General features: G+C 42.8%; 1 protein-coding gene across 1 annotated transcript in view; it reads right to left on the bottom strand.

Annotated features, from left to right (window-relative positions):
- Positions 1–6,563: 6,563 nt before the first annotated feature.
- Positions 6,564–17,903, bottom strand: part of slc27a6 (solute carrier family 27 member 6) — a gene marked incomplete at its 5' end in the record, with an annotated part of 48,302 nt that continues 36,962 nt past the window's right edge. Inside the window, 5 exons of the mRNA XM_083640985.1 lie at positions 6,564–10,465; positions 11,127–11,257; positions 11,568–11,665; positions 13,149–13,347; positions 14,019–14,109. Of these exons, the coding sequence (XP_083497111.1) occupies positions 10,289–10,465; positions 11,127–11,257; positions 11,568–11,665; positions 13,149–13,347; positions 14,019–14,109 (696 nt within the window). The 3' untranslated portion in view covers positions 6,564–10,288. The remainder of the gene's footprint in view (positions 10,466–11,126; positions 11,258–11,567; positions 11,666–13,148; positions 13,348–14,018; positions 14,110–17,903) is intronic.

Here is a 17,903-nt window from a genome sequence, read left to right as displayed (position 1 = left end):
GTGACTGAGTGTCCTGACTTTTCCATCTGACCCCAGCGGGGCCACAGGATGATTCGTGTGACTGCATAGCCTAAGCTAAAACCATTGGAAGGTCATATTTTATATACAAAACAAACCAATTAAATGTGTTCTGTTAAAGTGATAGCGTGCTTCAATACAGATAGTCATGGAATTCTGGAGCAAATCATAATCTCACAATAAACTCTTTTGAGATTTGGGTTTTACAGGAAAAATCAAAATGGAGGTCCGTGGCCCTATGTGGACTAGGGTCCTTGAAAAAGGTTGCGATTTAGAGGAAAACACTAATGGATGGCTATTTTCTAATGTTCCAAATATCTGCTGATCCATTCAATTAAAAAAAAGTTTTTTTGTTTTTTTACTGAATAGCAATCATATAATTTGCTTTTTAAGCCATTCTCTCATGTCTCTCTGTTTCTAGGACTCAAATTAGGATGATCAGGTTGTGCTGCTTATATTGTATGACACTATTAATATGAATCTGAAATGGGAGTTTTTATTTTGAAATGCCACATCAGAATGACATGAAACTTTCTGACAGCCACAGTGAGCTGGTCCTGTCATTCTGAAGTGAAATTATTCTGTGGAAGCGGAGGGTTTCCTTTTAATATGAATCTGAAATGAGGAAACATCTCTCTCTCGCTGGCCAATTCTCCCCTCCTTTCTTTGATCTCTCATTGAGTCGAATGCAGGAAAATTGAGAGTTGCCCTGTGGCTGTGGTTGCCCCCTCCAACATGGCGCCGACGTTGACGTATGATCCACCAAGTCATGCGGCATCCAGGCCCGGCTCCAGACCCAAGTTACAGAGGGGGCCTGCCACTAGCTTGGGGGGGCCAAGCTACCCAAGGGGGGTCCGGGGGGATTCTCCCCCGGAAGAAGATTTTGTACATTTTAAAGTAAAATTCGTCAACCTGGTGCATTTGAGAGCAAAATGAAGAGGCTAAATCTGTGAAGAACTACACACATCTCTAATGTGTTGTGACTTTACAAATAATTAGGCCTAAACAATTAATATTAAGTGTATTTACACATTGTGCACAAATTGCATTCATTGTGACAAATTTACAATAGTTAATATCCAGCCAGAATCATTGCAAATGGATGTTCAAAGTAACAGTTAGCAATAGCATTCAGTTAATCAATGCCTAATGACAGCCAGATTCCATGTTAAACTTTAAAACAGAAAAACGGAAAAACGTTTAGCAAATTTTTTTTTTTTTTTTTTTTTTTTTTTTTTTTTTGGAATGGGGGGGGCCAGTTTGTTGAATGGGGGGGCCCGGCCCGGTCAGGCCCGCCCCTAGCGCCGGGCCTGGCGGCATCTACTGTATGTGCATATGGGTGGTTGGCATAGGGCCCTGAAAAAAGTCGTTTTTCTTTACTTCAAATATTGCACATAAAAATGATAGAGTTGTGTAATACGGATTCTTAGATTTCCAAAAATATATGTGGTATTGGAATATGAATTTTTTCACTAATTTGTTTCATCAGTCCCTAAAATTGTCATATGGTGTGACATAAAAGTTTTTCTTAAGTACCTCACTTTATCACGACTCTTTATCATTACTATCTTGAGATCCAGCATTTCCTTATGCAAATTCATGACATTTTGTATTAATTTCTTATCATCACACAAAGTACGACATGTCCTAAATGTTTCAATATAGGCTATTTTAGAGTAATAACTAGGCATCTCTACACACGCTCGATTCCTAGGCTCGCTAGCTCAGCCGCTGCCCATCCTGCAGCTCACTGAGCTGGCCCTGCAGCTCGCATACGCAGCTCGGCTGCTGCGCGGCCTCGCCTCCAGCTCGCCTGCTGCATGGCCTTGCTTGCCCTATTGGCGTGTGCGCAATGTCTCCCTCTCTCTCCTTCAGTCTCTTCCCCTCTCTCTCCCTCAGTCTCTCCCTCTCCTCTCTCTCCATCTCCCTCAGTCTCTCTGCCTCTCCACTCCCTCAGTCTCTCTCCCCCTCTCTCTCCCTCTCCCTTGTGAGCCTCAGACTGATGACATCACTGATGACATCATCAGTGATGTCATCAGTGACATCATGACTGAACTATAGCCTCAGCCTTAGGGCAATTAGTCTGCCCTAATTAAAAAAACAGGCTCCGTCAGGTCACCCGCACGGGTGCTCTTACACCACCTGAAAGTTTCAGCACGATCGCACATAAAAACGGCATAGCTCTGGCCGGACAACATTCTTGAAACAGACAGAGAAACAAACAGACAGAGTCCACATTGCCAAATTTATATATAAGATTCTGACAAACTGAGTTATAAATCTAACAAAATGCTTGTGACTCTTGCACTATTTTCCATTTTGTTCCATTGGGATTTTTATGATTTATCACTAAAAAACTTTTTTATTGTCACCTTTATTGCCAATTTTGACTGTCACGCCATAGTGTCACACCATATGTTGAACCACACCTAACCACAATGTATCAATACAATAACATGCATTATATGCATTTAACATTTAAATAGGACAGTGTCTCCCCATATAATATAATTTATATTCTGCATACAGGTCACATGGTAGAATACTGCTCAATTAAATACAATGGCCCATCTACACAAACATCACTTTACAGGGGAGTTACTTACCCATTCACTTCAATAGAACTGTCCCCAAAGTCTAGCCCCAATCTAGCCTCAATGCAAAATCTGAATGTTGTGAGTTATCTCTCTTCCTTCTATAGCACACAGAGAGGAAGCAAATTGTTGCATTTCCGATCAACTGTCGCATTAAAACATCAATGACAGATGAATGGATCTGGGGACCGGGGCTATTTTTCTTAACATTTTTATTTTATTTTATTTTTTTATTTTTTTTAAATACCGAGGTCATGACCTCGGTGTTCTCAATGGTAGCTACGGGCCTGCACTCAGCACTGGGATATTAATGTCCCATGCCAGTCTCCCATGTGTAATAAGATTTTCGACAGAAGACCTGAATTACAGGTCAATACTTTCATATCTGAGATGGCTGCTCAGCCTCATCAGAGAATCTCATTCCTAAAAAGACAAGCTGATGGATCCAGTGGACAACCTGGAAGGCAGGATATGTAAGAAGCACGACAGGCCACTGGAGCTGTTCTGCAAAACTGACCAGCTGTGTCTATGTCAGTTCTGCACTGAGTCAGACCACAAGTCACATACATTTGTCCCAAGGAAGGATATGAAGGAAAGAAGGCTGAGCTGGGGAAGACAGAGGCTGAAATTAAGCAGAAGATACAGGAGAGACGACTGAAGATCCAGGAGATCAAACACTCAGTGGAGCTCAGCAAGGAAGATGCAGACAGAGAGATAGCAGACAGTGCTACAGTGGGTCTTCACTGCTCTGAGGCAGTCTGTGCAGAGAGGTCAAGGCAAGCTGAGCTCATGAAGACGATTGAAGAGAAGCAGAAAACAACAGAGAAACAGGCTGAAGGCTTCATCAAAGAACTGGAACAGGACATTTCTGAGCTGATGAAGAGAACCGCCGAGGTGGAGCAGCTCTCACACACTGAAGACCACCTCCTCCAGAGCTTCCCGTCCCTGAACACGCCTCCACACACCAAGCACTGGACAGAGGTCAGTGTCCATCGCCCATCATATGAGGGGACTGTGAGGAGAGCTGTGGCTCAGCTGGAGGAGACTCTCAGGAAAGAGAAGGAGAAGCTGTATGCTGATGTTGAGCTAAATAAGGCCCCGCAGTATGCAGTGGATGTGACTCTGGATCCTGATACAGTACACGCCAAGCTCATCCTGTCTGATGATGGGAAACAAGTACATGATGGTCATGTACGGAAGAATCTCCCAGAGAACCCAGAGAGTTTTTCTGTTTGTGTCAATGTCTTAGGAAAGCAGAGCTTCTCTTCAGGAAGGTTTTACTACGAGGTTCAGGTTAAAGGGAAGACTGAGTGGGATTTAGGAGTGGCCAGAGTGTCGATCAACAGGAAGGGATACATCAGAGCAAGCCCAGAGAAAGGCTACTGGACTATAGGTTTGATAAATGGGAAGAAGTACAAAGCTCTTGCTGATCCTTGTGTCCTCCTCTCTCTGAAACGGAAGCCTCAGAAGGTGGGGGTCTTTGTGGATTATGAAGAGGGTCTGGTCTCCTTTTATGACGTAGATGCTGCAGCTCTTATCTACTCCTTCACTGGCTGCACCTTCACGGAGAAGCTCTACCCATTCTTCAGTCCTGGTCTTAAATATGGTGATAAAAACTCCACCTCTCTGATCATCTCTCCTGTCAGTCACACAGATTTTTGGTTGTGGGCCACATAGAGAAAATTATAAGGACTTGCATGCATGGGAACCAGGAAGTCTGAATGGACATTATAGAGGCCAGTGATTTTGTCCTGCATGTAGGAGGGGGGTGGGGTTGCACATCTAAAAGTCAAATATATTGTGCTGCAGGTTGTTGTTAGATTTTGCCCTTTGCAAGTGCACTCACAAAGGCTTTGGTTTATGTCTGAGTTGTTATACTATAAACCTTTCTCAGTACTTATTAGTGCACAGTGACCTGTTTTGCGTAAGTTTTGCCTTGGCTTCAGAATCAGAATAATTGTATTGATCCTCGAGGGGAAGTTGAGTCATCCTACAGCTATGGCTATTCATGTTATTGTTCTTCTTTTTCCCAAAATAATAACTATTTAAATATATTAAAGAATCCAAGTTCTCATTCATTTATGCATTCTGGTATATTTATTGCTCATAATGGTATTGGACTACAGTAGATCCACATCATCAGGCTAGACACCGTTAGAGACTGGTTTATTGAGAACAGTGTGCAAACTCCTGCCAGGTCAATCAGGTTCAATACCCAGAGAGACGAACTGCAATAGTGGGAAGAAATGAAACCATTCGCTGCACCCCACTGCAACTAGAGGGAAATTACATACTCATACCATTACAGACCTGCTTCAGGCTGATATGGAAACATTTAAAAAAATCCCATTAACTCATTCTCTGCCAGGGTCATTTCGGTCTGTGTGCTCCCAGTGCCAGGATTTTGAGCATATTTCCTGATCTTCCAGGACCCACAGAATGTTCTGTGCTAGGAATAAAATTACACAACATATCTCACAATAAAGCAGAGACTCTCTTCTTACCCCTTGTAAAAAACTGAAACTCTCCCATGTTTCCTTGTTTAGTTACAAGCAGTGGAAGTTAGCTTGTTTTCACTAAAAATGCCCTCCTTTGTAACAGAAATAGGAGAAAAAGAGGTTTTTAGTGAAGGACACCGTTTCAAGCAGAACTCTCTTTTGAGCCTTTTATTTTTTGCCTCAGTGACACATCAGACACATTATACAGTATTTGTTTTCCCAAATAAATAAATAAAAAATAAAAAATAAGAGAATGTATTTGAGGGAGCTGTGTCGGTCCATCCCGCCCAGTGAGCGGCTACAGAGAGAGAGAGAGAGAGTCTGGCCCCTGGGGTTTCTTGACAGATGAGGCTTGGCCGCAGTATTTATCAAAGTATGATAAATATGTGCACAAAATCAAATAAATAATTTACTTTTACAGTTGCCATGTGGATTTTTAGCTTAGCTTGATAAAAGCATAAACAAATGGAACGAACCCTTATGTGGTCACACTCACACACTCTCTCTCTCTCTCACACACACACACACACACACACACACAGGAATAACGAGTGCTGTAACGTTACCTGCTGTCACGTTACCTCTCATAACTAACGTTAGCACAGAAGATCACACAATAGCTACGTTAGTGCTGTAAACTTTGAAATGTTTATGTGACACATGTTTCGCCTTGGTTGCTGGGGACAGGTGTGTGACGCGGTTTGACGCGTTTGACGTATCCATGTGATTCCCCCTCCCTTGAGTGTGACCGAGCTCTCCCTTGAGAGGGAGAGCTGGCAAGAGGAAACGTGAAGCGAGTCATGCCGGCGGCATAAGTTATAAATAATGCGTGACAATTATACTCGAATGTTGTGTGTGTGATCATTTAATCTCAAACGCGATACAAAAAATAGGCTACTTTTTACCATCGTCATCGCTCTCTCCAAGTTGGCACCCATTTCTCCTCCTCCGATTCATCTGTGTCAGACCAGAACGCTGTGAAGGGGAGCCTTCGTCGCCATGGCGCTCCGTCGTGGAGCAATAACAAAAACGCTGGCGTCTTCCTCGCCATCGTCGCCAGCCGAGAACTCTGGATCGGACTCTGTTTCGACCACAGGCTCCACCCATAAATACTAAACTAGCGGGTTCCTTTTATCAGTTTGACTTGAAACAATGTCACAGGCTGGGAAAGTGTCTGATGTAATGTAAACAGCCAAAACATGAAAGTACGTCCGAGTACGTCTTTGGCACAGAACACCATTGTTAAAAGTACGTCCGGGTACGTCTTTGGCAGAGAATGAGTTAACTGCTGAAATTTTCACATTTGATATTCTGTAAATATCCAACACAACACAAGTGGATATTACACCTGTCCAAGTAAGAAGGGGAAAAATTGGCAAAGCAAATGGGGAGCTTTAATCAAGCATGACACAGCTTTAATCAAGCATGACACATTATTCTGACATTTCTCGAACACAAATAAATGACAGATTCAAGAAGCATTTGATGCGGAGATTTTTTTAAATGACTATTGAAGATTCCTTCATAATGCAGCAAAACATGAGGTGAAATTCACAGTGACTGTCACATTTCTCACACGGTATAGTGCATTCTTCAAATAATCAATTCATACTTGAATGAATAAATGTCCAAATGACATTTGCAACAAAAGCCTAACTTCAATCAGAACTGTTGTTGATGAAGTATCTCTTCACTACAGTGAGCTAAATTCTTGAAACAGTTATTATAGGACTACAATTACAAACGACAAATTTGTTCTTCAAAACACTGACATGCTGTTCTGTCAGCTGGCATGGTAGGCTAAATATTATTCACATATTTGCATAGTTTAACAGACTGTCCCTGCAAGATGTAACAATTAAATTAAAATAACTTCTTGTCAAGACAACAGTGTCATGACTTCATTATTGCTACAAATCCACATTCAGTCATTCATAGCAAAACCATCAATCAATCATTGCTCTATTTCAAACATATCATTGTTCTGTATTATAGATACAGAACAGTCCATGCATACATGTATAGAGAACAGTGTATTATATGTGATATGTTTATTATTAGTGTATCTGTCAGATGTAATCTCAAATTGCATATTGAGATCATCTTGGCATAATCTAGTATGTGTGAATTTAAGGAATAGGCTAAACTTGAGTCGTACGTCAAACAAAACCAAACAAGCACTAGTGTAAGTGATAATTGTTGAAGTGTTTTGTGATTGGCTTAGCTTGGTCATCTCAGCTTAACGTACGTGACGGTACCATATTTATAAAAGGCTGGTGAGTAGATCATGATGTCATCTACCATGTTTATAAAAGGCTGGTGAGTAGATCATGATGTCATCTACCATGTTTATAAAAGGCTGGTGAGTAGATCACAACATTTTTGGGTGAACTCGTAGTCCATACCAGAGAATGCAGACATTGAGAGAATCAAGCTTTTCAACAACACCACCTCTGAGCCAAACCCATGGCTATGGAAGCATGCTCAATATGTTTGAGAGGTGTATCCCTGGATTCAATATGTTTGAGAGGTGTATCCCTGGATTCAATATGTTTGGCAGGTGTATCCCTGGATTCAATATGTTTGAGGGGTGTATCCCTGGATTCAATATGTTAGAGAGGTGTATCCTGGATTCAATATGTTTGAGAGGTGTATCCCTGGATTCAATATGTTTGGCAGGTGTATCTCTGGATTCAATATGTTTGAGAGGTGTATCTCTGGATTCAATATGTTTGAGAGGTGTATCCCTGGATTCAATATGTTTGAGAGGTGTATCCCTGGATTCAATGTTTGGCAGGTGTATCACTGGATTCAATATGTTTGAGAGGTGTATCCCTGGATTCAATATGTTTGAGAGGTGTATCCCTGGATTCAATATGTTTGAGAGGTGTATCTCTGGATTCAATATGTTTGAGGGGTGTATCCCTGGATTCTATATGTTTGAGAGGTATATCCCTGGATTCAATATGTTTGAGAGGTGTATCCCTGGATTCCCCTTGGCACTTTTTGAAGGGCTGAACAAACACTGAAGCAGTTACAATTTTAAGGGCTGATTTTTACCAGTTTCATTCACATCCGGCCACCAGAGAGTGCTGTTATATCGCTTCACAAAATAGCTTATGAATGCAAAATGTTCCCAGAGGTAAAATAATGATGATATGAAGATGCCATGAATCAAGGAGGACTTGGTGGTAGACAGAGAAACGGTATCTCCAAATCAACATGTCCTCCAACCGAGTGGTTACGACAGGCGACGGCCCCGGGTTCAAAACCCGCACAAGGTTATAATTTCACCAAACTCTGAGACTGGGCTGGATATTCACACGACCGCTAGAGGGCGCTTAACGTTGAAACTTCAGCTGCTTGTAAAAACGATGTCTTAGGTCGTATCCACTTGGAGGGCTGCTCCAAATGCTTTTAGACTCTGAAAAAGTCACATTTGAGCTTTTCCTTTATTGCCCGAGTTACTTCTTGTCACTCGCTCATGGATGGTTTGCACGGAGCCTGCACTTCATCAGATGGCCTCTAGATGCGTGCTGTTCTTACAGCATTATATCTGTGATTTCCACTCTTGGTTGAGGAATAATAGAGCATTCTAATTGGGTCATTTCAAGTCATTAACAGAATATTCTGAATATTACCATTACAAATATAACTTGTGCAAACCCCAAAAACCAAGAGTAAATGGTCTAAGGTGCGAACATACTGTATAGCCATGTCATTAATGAGTGTGCGTACAGTACACGTCATGCACAGACAATTACAGATGCTAGCTCATATCCCAGTTATGCTTATATCCAAGATATGCTGGTCATAACATCTCCCATAGCCCAATGTACGCACATGAACCACACATTCTGGATATTGTGAAGGTGGTGGTAAAAGTGAGCTTATGACTGGATGATTGTGGTTGCCAGTTTGAATCTCAGTTTGGGAAATGTAGACAGAACAGAAGTGCATCTTTCCACATTTACTGAGAAGATGCTCTGACAAAAAGCACTTCTCCTCCAGTGGAGTCAACTGTAAAACACACAGGAATGCTCCCATAGTATATTTGTACCTATCCTTCCTGGGCAAACACAAGGGGGGGGGGGGGGGGGGGAAATATCAAGGAATCTGAATTTACACAGACTAAAAAGAACACTCAGGGGCACTTTACACGAGGATGGTTTCCTATGGAAACGGGGAATTATTTTATCGTTAGTGCCTCCCGTTAAGACGGCGATGGCGAATTCGCGCTTAGGAAACGACACATTTTGAAACCACCCTCTAGAGTGGAATTGTTGGTGACGCTTCCCGCTGAGCGCTCCATGTAATCGGTTAGAAACGATAGTCTTCCCAGAAACTCTGACGTGCCTGCACACGCGACACACGCTTGGCAACATTCAGAATTAAGCTACACTGCGGCCGACTTCAGTTACATGTTCATAGCGTTACTGCTGCTGCGAGGAGCCGATGGCTGTACCCGGTCGGATTTAACGTTAGGCAAGCACATCGACAGTGTTTTCTCACTGCAGCCTACACAGTAGACAGTGTCAGCACAGCCAGCGCTCCCGATCCTCGCTGCTCGTTAAAGATTTCCAAATAGGCTTATTCTGATAAACTGGTCACATCTATGTAACGTTCTCACCCGAAGAATATTACAACTTTAAAACAGTTTGGTTTTTTTTAGCTTGAAAACAGCTTTTTGGCAAGTCTAAAAATTACTACGGTAGCCGTAATCTACTTCCGTGTCTAAAACCCAGAAAGACGATTACGAAATGACGTCATGCAGAAGCGTCCGTGGAGTGACGAGCAACGCCCCATTGACCATCACAATGCCACCTAGCGACCTGGCATGTACATTACGGCGTTTTAAAAATTCAACAGCGCTCATGTAAACGGGGAGAAGGTGTGAAGGAAAAGGTGTGAAGGAAGCGCTATTGTGTCGTTTCTTCCAGAGACTGTCCTCATGTAAAGGGCCCCTCAGTGACCTTTTTCATCCCAAAATAGGACACTTAATTGAAGGAATTCTGGGTGGTTTTGTGCCTGCCCTGGTATCGCTCACCTTTTTCACTCTCCATGAGGTGGATCTCGGGTTTCCCCATCAAATATAAAACCCTGAAAATAGGCGGAGTCACTTTCTTCTTGATAAAAGCACTGTGTTGATCTGTGGTCTCATTGTGACTTTGTTGCTGCCTAGAGCTTCCGTTCCCCAGCGAGGATGCTCTGGTAGACCCTGTCGGTCAGAGGAAGGTAGCACTTCTGTGAGTAGTCCAAACAATACAGAGGCTCAGAGATGGTTGAGGGGTTGAAGCCACTCTGGACGAGCTGGAATTTCTGCTGCTTAAAGGTGCCGGTCATATCCATGAACTCCTGCAAACAAGACATGGTGATATGAGTGATGGGATGCAATGTCATTTCTGCGTATCTGCAGATCTGCAGAGTAATTAAAAAAAAAAAAAACGTTTAAAAGGATAATCCCACTTATTTTCATCCTGGGCCGTATTTTCTTTGTTTTTGCCATCATGACGATTAATTACAGTACATAGATATAGGGCCAAAGAAATCTCCAACAGTTAAACCCAAAAAGAGATTAAAATAATTGTATTGTATTTTGGTTTGGTTAAAGATAAGATAGTGTAGATGTCAGTCCTTTTTTCAAATAGAAACAACAAATACAAAGCAAACATCTAATTAGCCTACAATTACATGGCCAATAAAGTATTAAAAAAATCACTTGTACAAAATCAACGGGAATACATTATACCCATGCTAAGAACAAAATGAGAACTGAGTACTGGACTAATTTAAATTCCCCTTTAAACACCATTCAACATTCAATGTGTGCTCATAACGGTGCAAAGCACACACTTCACCACCTGGGGGCAGTAGCGTCAAAGTGTTAAAGCCTTCCTTTTGAGTGGTCACTGATCTATGAAGCCTGATCACTCCCCTGCATGATTAAATGTGGAGCCCACAGTGGTCCTGCTAAGATGGTCCAATGAAAGGTGTAAATGTGCTTTGTGCTCCTTACCTGAAGCCTTATGAAGAGGGGACGAGCATAAGCTGGTAGGTTCTTCAACACGTGGTCAAACAGCTTCTCTCCATCAAACGCATGGCCTGCCGCTACAATGACAGCAGCCATCCCTGCTCTGCCCTCATTTCCTACAGACAAAAATGGTTCCCAGTTACTCCTAACATCACTCTCCAGTTTCACCGCCGTCCATTACTGGGTGCTTCCTTCTCAAGATGACATGGAGAGGTATTCATTTTATTTGGACTGAAAATCATATTATGCATTGTAGAGGCAAACGTACACACACACACACACACACACACACGCGTGCACGCACGCACACACACACACACACACACACACACACGCGTGCGCACACACGCGCACACACACACACACACACACACACACACACACACACACACACACACACACACACACACACACACACACACATACCTGGAATTGTCACACCATATACATTGGCCTCTTGGATGAAGTCCACCAGCCCAAGTGTTTCTGTCACCTCTGTCGTTGCCACATTTTCACCCTTCCATCTGGAATCAGTCAATCATTTGCCGTCAATCACACAGCCATTAAAGGAACACTCCGCCCATTTTCAACCAGCTTTGTATCATTAGAACATCAGTAGTATATCAGAAAACTGTAAACGGTTTTGAAGTCTGTCATTTAATTTGACAGTTATTGAGTGTTAAAGTGTGGACCAGTGACATCACTGGTCCACACTAACTCAAATTAATAACTCATTAACTCAAATCAACTCTCAATAACTGTCAAACTAGATGAATGATGAATAGTTTGAGAAGCCAACATAAAAAAGTACCTCAATTATAGGCCAATCTCTAACTTGTGTGCTACAGTAATTACTAGAGCCCGACCGATATATCGGTCCACCGATATTATCGGCCGATATTGGCGGATAACCGATATATACCGATATATCGGTAAAAATATCAAATATACACGACATGCTGTCTATAACTTAAAAAATACAAAATAAAAAAATATCGGCATATCGGCCAACATATCGGCCGATGCCGATAACCGATATATCGGTATCGGCCGATATGTTGGCCGATATGCAGATATTTTTTTATTTTGTATTTTTTAAGTTATAGACAGCATGTCGTGTATATTTGATATTTTTTCTTAACTCAAGTTATATTTTTATATCTGTTCTATTTGTGTTTTTGTATTTCTAGTTATTTATAATTATTAAATTCCCAGTTTCAGTTTACTGTTTCATTGCATTGATGTCATTTTGGACAATAAAGTTTATTGATAAGCTGTAAAATATCCTCCCTACATTACATATCTCAAGTCATGTCAAGTCATATCTTTGTCAAGTGTTTGATATTTGAGGGATCATTGCAAAATAATTGTGTATTATAATGGTGTATTATATAATATAAGAATATCGTCCGATATATCGATATCGGAATTGTTTTACATGAAAGGGAGTTTGTCATTCGTTTACTGCACTTCTCTAATGAGCACATTGTGAATAATTCTACGCTTAAAAGGCGTGGTTATAATGCTTAAGGCCGCGTGTAGCGCCGACACGAAAATAGGAACTGTGCCGGACCACGCCCACTAATAGGGCTGTGCCTGGCGCTAAGCGCTAATTTAAGGCCAGTAGGACCAGTAGGAGGTTAATTCAGCTAGCTAGCTCATTCAGGAAAGTAGCCTTCTCAGAAACATACTCGTATTCTGTGGTGTTTTGCGGCAGTTGGCTTCAGAAACTGCCGCATCACCCCTGATCAGGGGTGGTGACTTTTCAACATGGCTCCCATCAGGGGTGATGGCATTTCAACATGGCCCCCATCAGGGGTGATGACGTTTCAACATGGCCCCCATCAGGGGTGATGGCATTTCAACATGGCCCCCATCAGGGGTGATGACGTTTCAACATGGCCCCCATCAGGGCTGATGACGTTTCAACAAACTGGGGCGATCCTTTCTCACGAACACATTTTAATTGCAGGAGTAAATGCTGTAAACATTGGAATTCCACTGTACCTGAAGGTGTCTCCCACTCTGTCTTTGAAACAGATGAAGTGGTCCATGTCTTCAGCCATCAGGTCACCTGTGTTGAAGTAGGCATCTCCCTTCACGAAGACATTTCTCATCAGCTTCTTCTCCGTCAGCTGTTTGCTTCCGGCATAGCCGAAGAAAGGGCTGGTGGCGCTCACCTTGGACAGTAAGAGGCCTGTCTCACCTGAAGAGAAACATGTGACATCTTTACAAATGCTCTTTTCCATTCAAATAGTCACATCCTCTTCCAGGTTCAGGACCTAAGAGCCCCGCCCTCTTCCAGGTTCAGGACCTAAGAGCCACGCCCTCTTCCAGGTTCAGGACCTAAGAGCCCCGCCCTCTTCCAGGTTCAGGACCTAAGAGCCACGCCCTCTTCCAGGTTCAGGACCTAAGAGCCACGCCCTCTTCCAGGTTCAGGACCTAAGAGCCACGCCCTCTTCCAGGTTCAGGACCTAAGAGCCACGCCCTCTTCCAGGTTCAGGACCTAAGAGCCACGCCCTCTTCCAGGTTCAGGACCTAAGAGCCCCGCCCTCTTCCAGGTTCAGGACCTAAGAGCCACGCCCTCTTCCAGGTTCAGGACCCAAGAGCCACGCCCTCTTCCAGGTTCAGGACCTAAGGGAATGCCCACTGTCTCTAGGGATTTCATAAAATTTCATAAAATCCTTACTTGGTCAAACCAAGCAATTCAGCTCTATTCAGAATCAGGAGAGAAAACACATGCACACACACGTTTGACCAAATCAAACTTTTGATCAGCATTTTATAAAACGTGAACGGGAATGAAACCGCTCAGGTCCCATGCCGAACCTGGAAGAGGGCGTGACTATGGCACTCTATAATATAAAATACTCTCACCGTTTTCCACTCGTCGACAGAAACCACGCTCATCTTTGACAGGTTCATCTTTCACCATGTCATACAGGACCAGATCATACTTGAAAAGAAGCTACACAAAAGGCAAAAACAGAAAAAAAAGTCAATGTATTTCAAGCTATACAGTATATGGAGCAAACAATAAAATGACGAATGACAATGCACTTAGCATCTTACAAGTTGAACACCCCACTAGAACCTAGGGACAACCCGTCCTATTTTGTCTGGCAGTGGTACTCACTGAACCTGCAGCCTCACAGCAGCCATTTTGTGTCTAAAAGGAAGGAAGTAACACAGGCGCAAGCAAAACATTAACGAGGGTTTCCAACTTCTCCACCGTGTTTTGGTTGCACCTGTGTTACTTCCTGCCTTTGAGACACAAAATGGCTGCTGTGAAAAAGGCAAACAGAGTACTATATGCTCAGATCCGCTGACACATTGCATCAGCAGCCTGTCAGTGAACTATGTGCTGTCGACACTTAGAGAGGCATGTTTGTGCATGCTTGCCCGCCCTGCAGCTCGCCCACTGCTCGTTGCATACGCAGCTCGGCTGCTACGCGGCCTCGCCTGCTCTATGACATCACTGATGAGATCATAACGGATGACATCACTGATGACATCAGCTGTGGCCGGCGGACAAAAATTTAAACAAACATTGCCCACTTGCTCCCTTTTAATATAAGATATACGCAGAGCTAGCTACTGAGCAGAAGTGAATATGCAGAGCTAGCTACAGAGTAGAAGTGAATATGCAGAGCTAGCTACAGAGTAGAAATGAATATTCAGAGTTAGCTACAGAGCAGAAGTGAATATGCAGAGCTAGCTACAGAGTAGAAGTGAATATGCAGAGCTAGCTACAGAGCAGAAGTGAATATGCAGAGCTAGCTACAGAGGAGCTAACTACAGAGCAGAAGTGAATATGCAGAGCTAGCTACAGAGGAGCTAACTACAGAGCAGAAGTGAATATGCAGAGCTAACTACAGAGTAGAAGTGAATATGCAGAGCTAGCTACAGAGTAGAAGTGAATATGCAGAGCTAGCTACAGAGCAGAAGTGAATATGCAGAGCTAGCTACAGAGTAGAAGTGAATATGTAGAGCTAACTACAGAGCAGAAGTGAATATGCAGAGCTAGCTACAGAGCAGAAGTGAATATGCAGAGCTAGCTACAGAGGAGCTAACTACAGAGCAGAAGTGAATATGCAGAGCTAGCTACAGAGGAGCTAGCTACAGAGCAGAAGTGAATATGCAGAGCTAGCTACAGAGCAGAAGTGAATATGCAGAGCTAACTACAGAGCAGAAGTGAATATGCAGAGCTAGCTACAGAGCAGAAGTGAATATGCAGAGCTAGCTACAGAGCAGAAGTGAATATGCAGAGCTAGCTACAGAGTAGAAGTGAATATGCAGAGCTAACTACAGAGCAGAAGTGAATATGCAGAGCTAGCTACAGAGTAGAAATGAATATGCAGAGCTAGCTACAGAGCAGAAGTGAATATGCAGAGCTAGCTACAGAGCAGAAGTGAATATGCAGAGCTAACTACAGAGTATAAGTAAATATGCAGAGCTAGCTACAGAGCAGAAGTGAATATGCAGAGCTAGCTTCAGAGTAGAAGTGAATATGCAGAGCAAACTACAGAGTAGAAGTAAATATGCAGAGCTAGCTACAGAGCAGAAGTGAATATGCAGAGCTAGCTACAGAGCAGAAGTGAATATGCAGAGCTAGCTACAGAGCAGAAGTGAATATGCAGAGCTAACTACAGAGTAGAAGTAAATATGCAGAGCTAGCTACAGAGCAGAAGTGAATATGCAGAGCTAGCTACAGAGTAGAAGTGAATATGCAGAGCTAACTACAGAGTAGAAGTAAATATGCAGAGCTAGCTACAGAGCAGAAGTGAATATGCAGAGCTAGCTACAGAGCAGAAGTGAATATGCAGAGCTAGCTACAGAGTAGAAGTGAATAAGCAGAGCTAACTACAGAGTAGAAGTAAATATGCAGAGCTAGCTACAGAGCAGAAGTGAATATGCAGAGCTAGCTACAGAGCAGAAGTAAATATGCAGAGCTAGCTACAGAGCAGAAGTGAATATGCAGAGCTAGCTACAGAGCAGAAGTAAATATGCAGAGCTAGCTACAGAGTAGAAGTGAATATGCAGAGCTAACTACAGAGCAGAAGTGAATATGCAGAGCTAACTACAGAGCAGAAGTGAATATGCAGAGCTAGCTACAGAGGAGCTAACTACAGAGCAGAAGTGAATATGCAGAGCTAGCTACAGAGGAGCTAACTACAGAGCAGAAGTGAATATGCAGAGCTAACTACAGAGTAGAAGTGAATATGCAGAGCTAGCTACAGAGTAGAAGTGAATATGCAGAGCTAGCTACAGAGCAGAAGTGAATATGCAGAGCTAGCTACAGAGTAGAAGTGAATATGTAGAGCTAACTACAGAGCAGAAGTGAATATGCAGAGCTAGCTACAGAGCAGAAGTGAATATGCAGAGCTAGCTACAGAGGAGCTAACTACAGAGCAGAAGTGAATATGCAGAGCTAGCTACAGAGGAGCTAGCTACAGAGCAGAAGTGAATATGCAGAGCTAGCTACAGAGCAGAAGTGAATATGCAGAGCTAGCTACAGAGCAGAAGTGAATATGCAGAGCTAACTACATAGCAGAAGTGAATATGCAGAGCTAGCTACAGAGTAGAAGTGAATATGCAGAGCTAGCTACAGAGCAGAAGTGAATATGCAGAGCTAGCTACAGAGCAGAAGTGAATATGCAGAGCTAACTACAGAGCAGAAGTGAATATGCAGAGCTAGCTACAGAGCAGAAGTGAATATGCAAAGCTAGCTACAGAGCAGAAGTGAATATGCAGAGCTAACTACAGAGCAGAAGTGAATATGCAGAGCTAGCTACAGAGCAGAAGTGAATATGCAGAGCTAGCTACAGAGCAGAAGTGAATATGCAGAGCTAGCTACAGAGCAGAAGTGAATATGCAGAGCTAACTACAGAGCAGAAGTGAATATGCAGAGCTAGCTACAGAGTAGAAATGAATATGCAGAGCTAGCTACAGAGCAGAAGTGAATATGCAGAGCTAGCTACAGAGCAGAAGTGAATATGCAGAGCTAACTACAGAGTAGAAGTAAATATGCAGAGCTAGCTACAGAGCAGAAGTGAATATGCAGAGCTAGCTACAGAGTAGAAGTGAATATGCAGAGCTAACTACAGAGTAGAAGTAAATATGCAGAGCTAGCTACAGAGCAGAAGAGAATATGCAGAGCTAGCTACAGAGCAGAAGTGAATATGCAGAGCTAGCTACAGAGCAGAAGTGAATATGCAGAGCTAACTACAGAGTAGAAGTAAATATGCAGAGCTAGCTACAGAGCAGAAGTGAATATGCAGAGCTAGCTACAGAGTAGAAGTGAATATGCAGAGCTAACTACAGAGTAGAAGTAAATATGCAGAGCTAGCTACAGAGCAGAAGTGAATATGCAGAGCTAGCTACAGAGCAGAAGTGAATATGCAGAGCTAGCTACAGAGTAGAAGTGAATATGCAGAGCTAACTACAGAGTAGAAGTAAATATGCAGAGCTAGCTACAGAGCAGAAGTGAATATGCAGAGCTAGCTACAGAGCAGAAGTAAATATGCAGAGCTAGCTACAGAGCAGAAGTGAATATGCAGAGCTAGCTACAGAGCAGAAGTAAATATGCAGAGCTAGCTACAGAGTAGAAGTGAATATGCAGAGCTAACTACAGAGCAGAAGTGAATATGCAGAGCTAACTACAGAGCAGAAGTGAATATGCAGAGCTAACTACAGAGCAGAAGTGAATATGCAGAGCTAGCTACAGAGCAGAAGTGAATATGCAGAGCTAGCTACAGAGTA

This window comes from Poromitra crassiceps (genome assembly GCF_964638095.1).
Source record: "Poromitra crassiceps genome assembly, chromosome: 8".
Taxonomy (NCBI): Eukaryota; Metazoa; Chordata; class Actinopteri; order Beryciformes; family Melamphaidae; genus Poromitra; species Poromitra crassiceps.
Note: the sequence above shows the minus strand (reverse complement) of the source record. Positions and strands in the feature narration are given on the sequence as shown.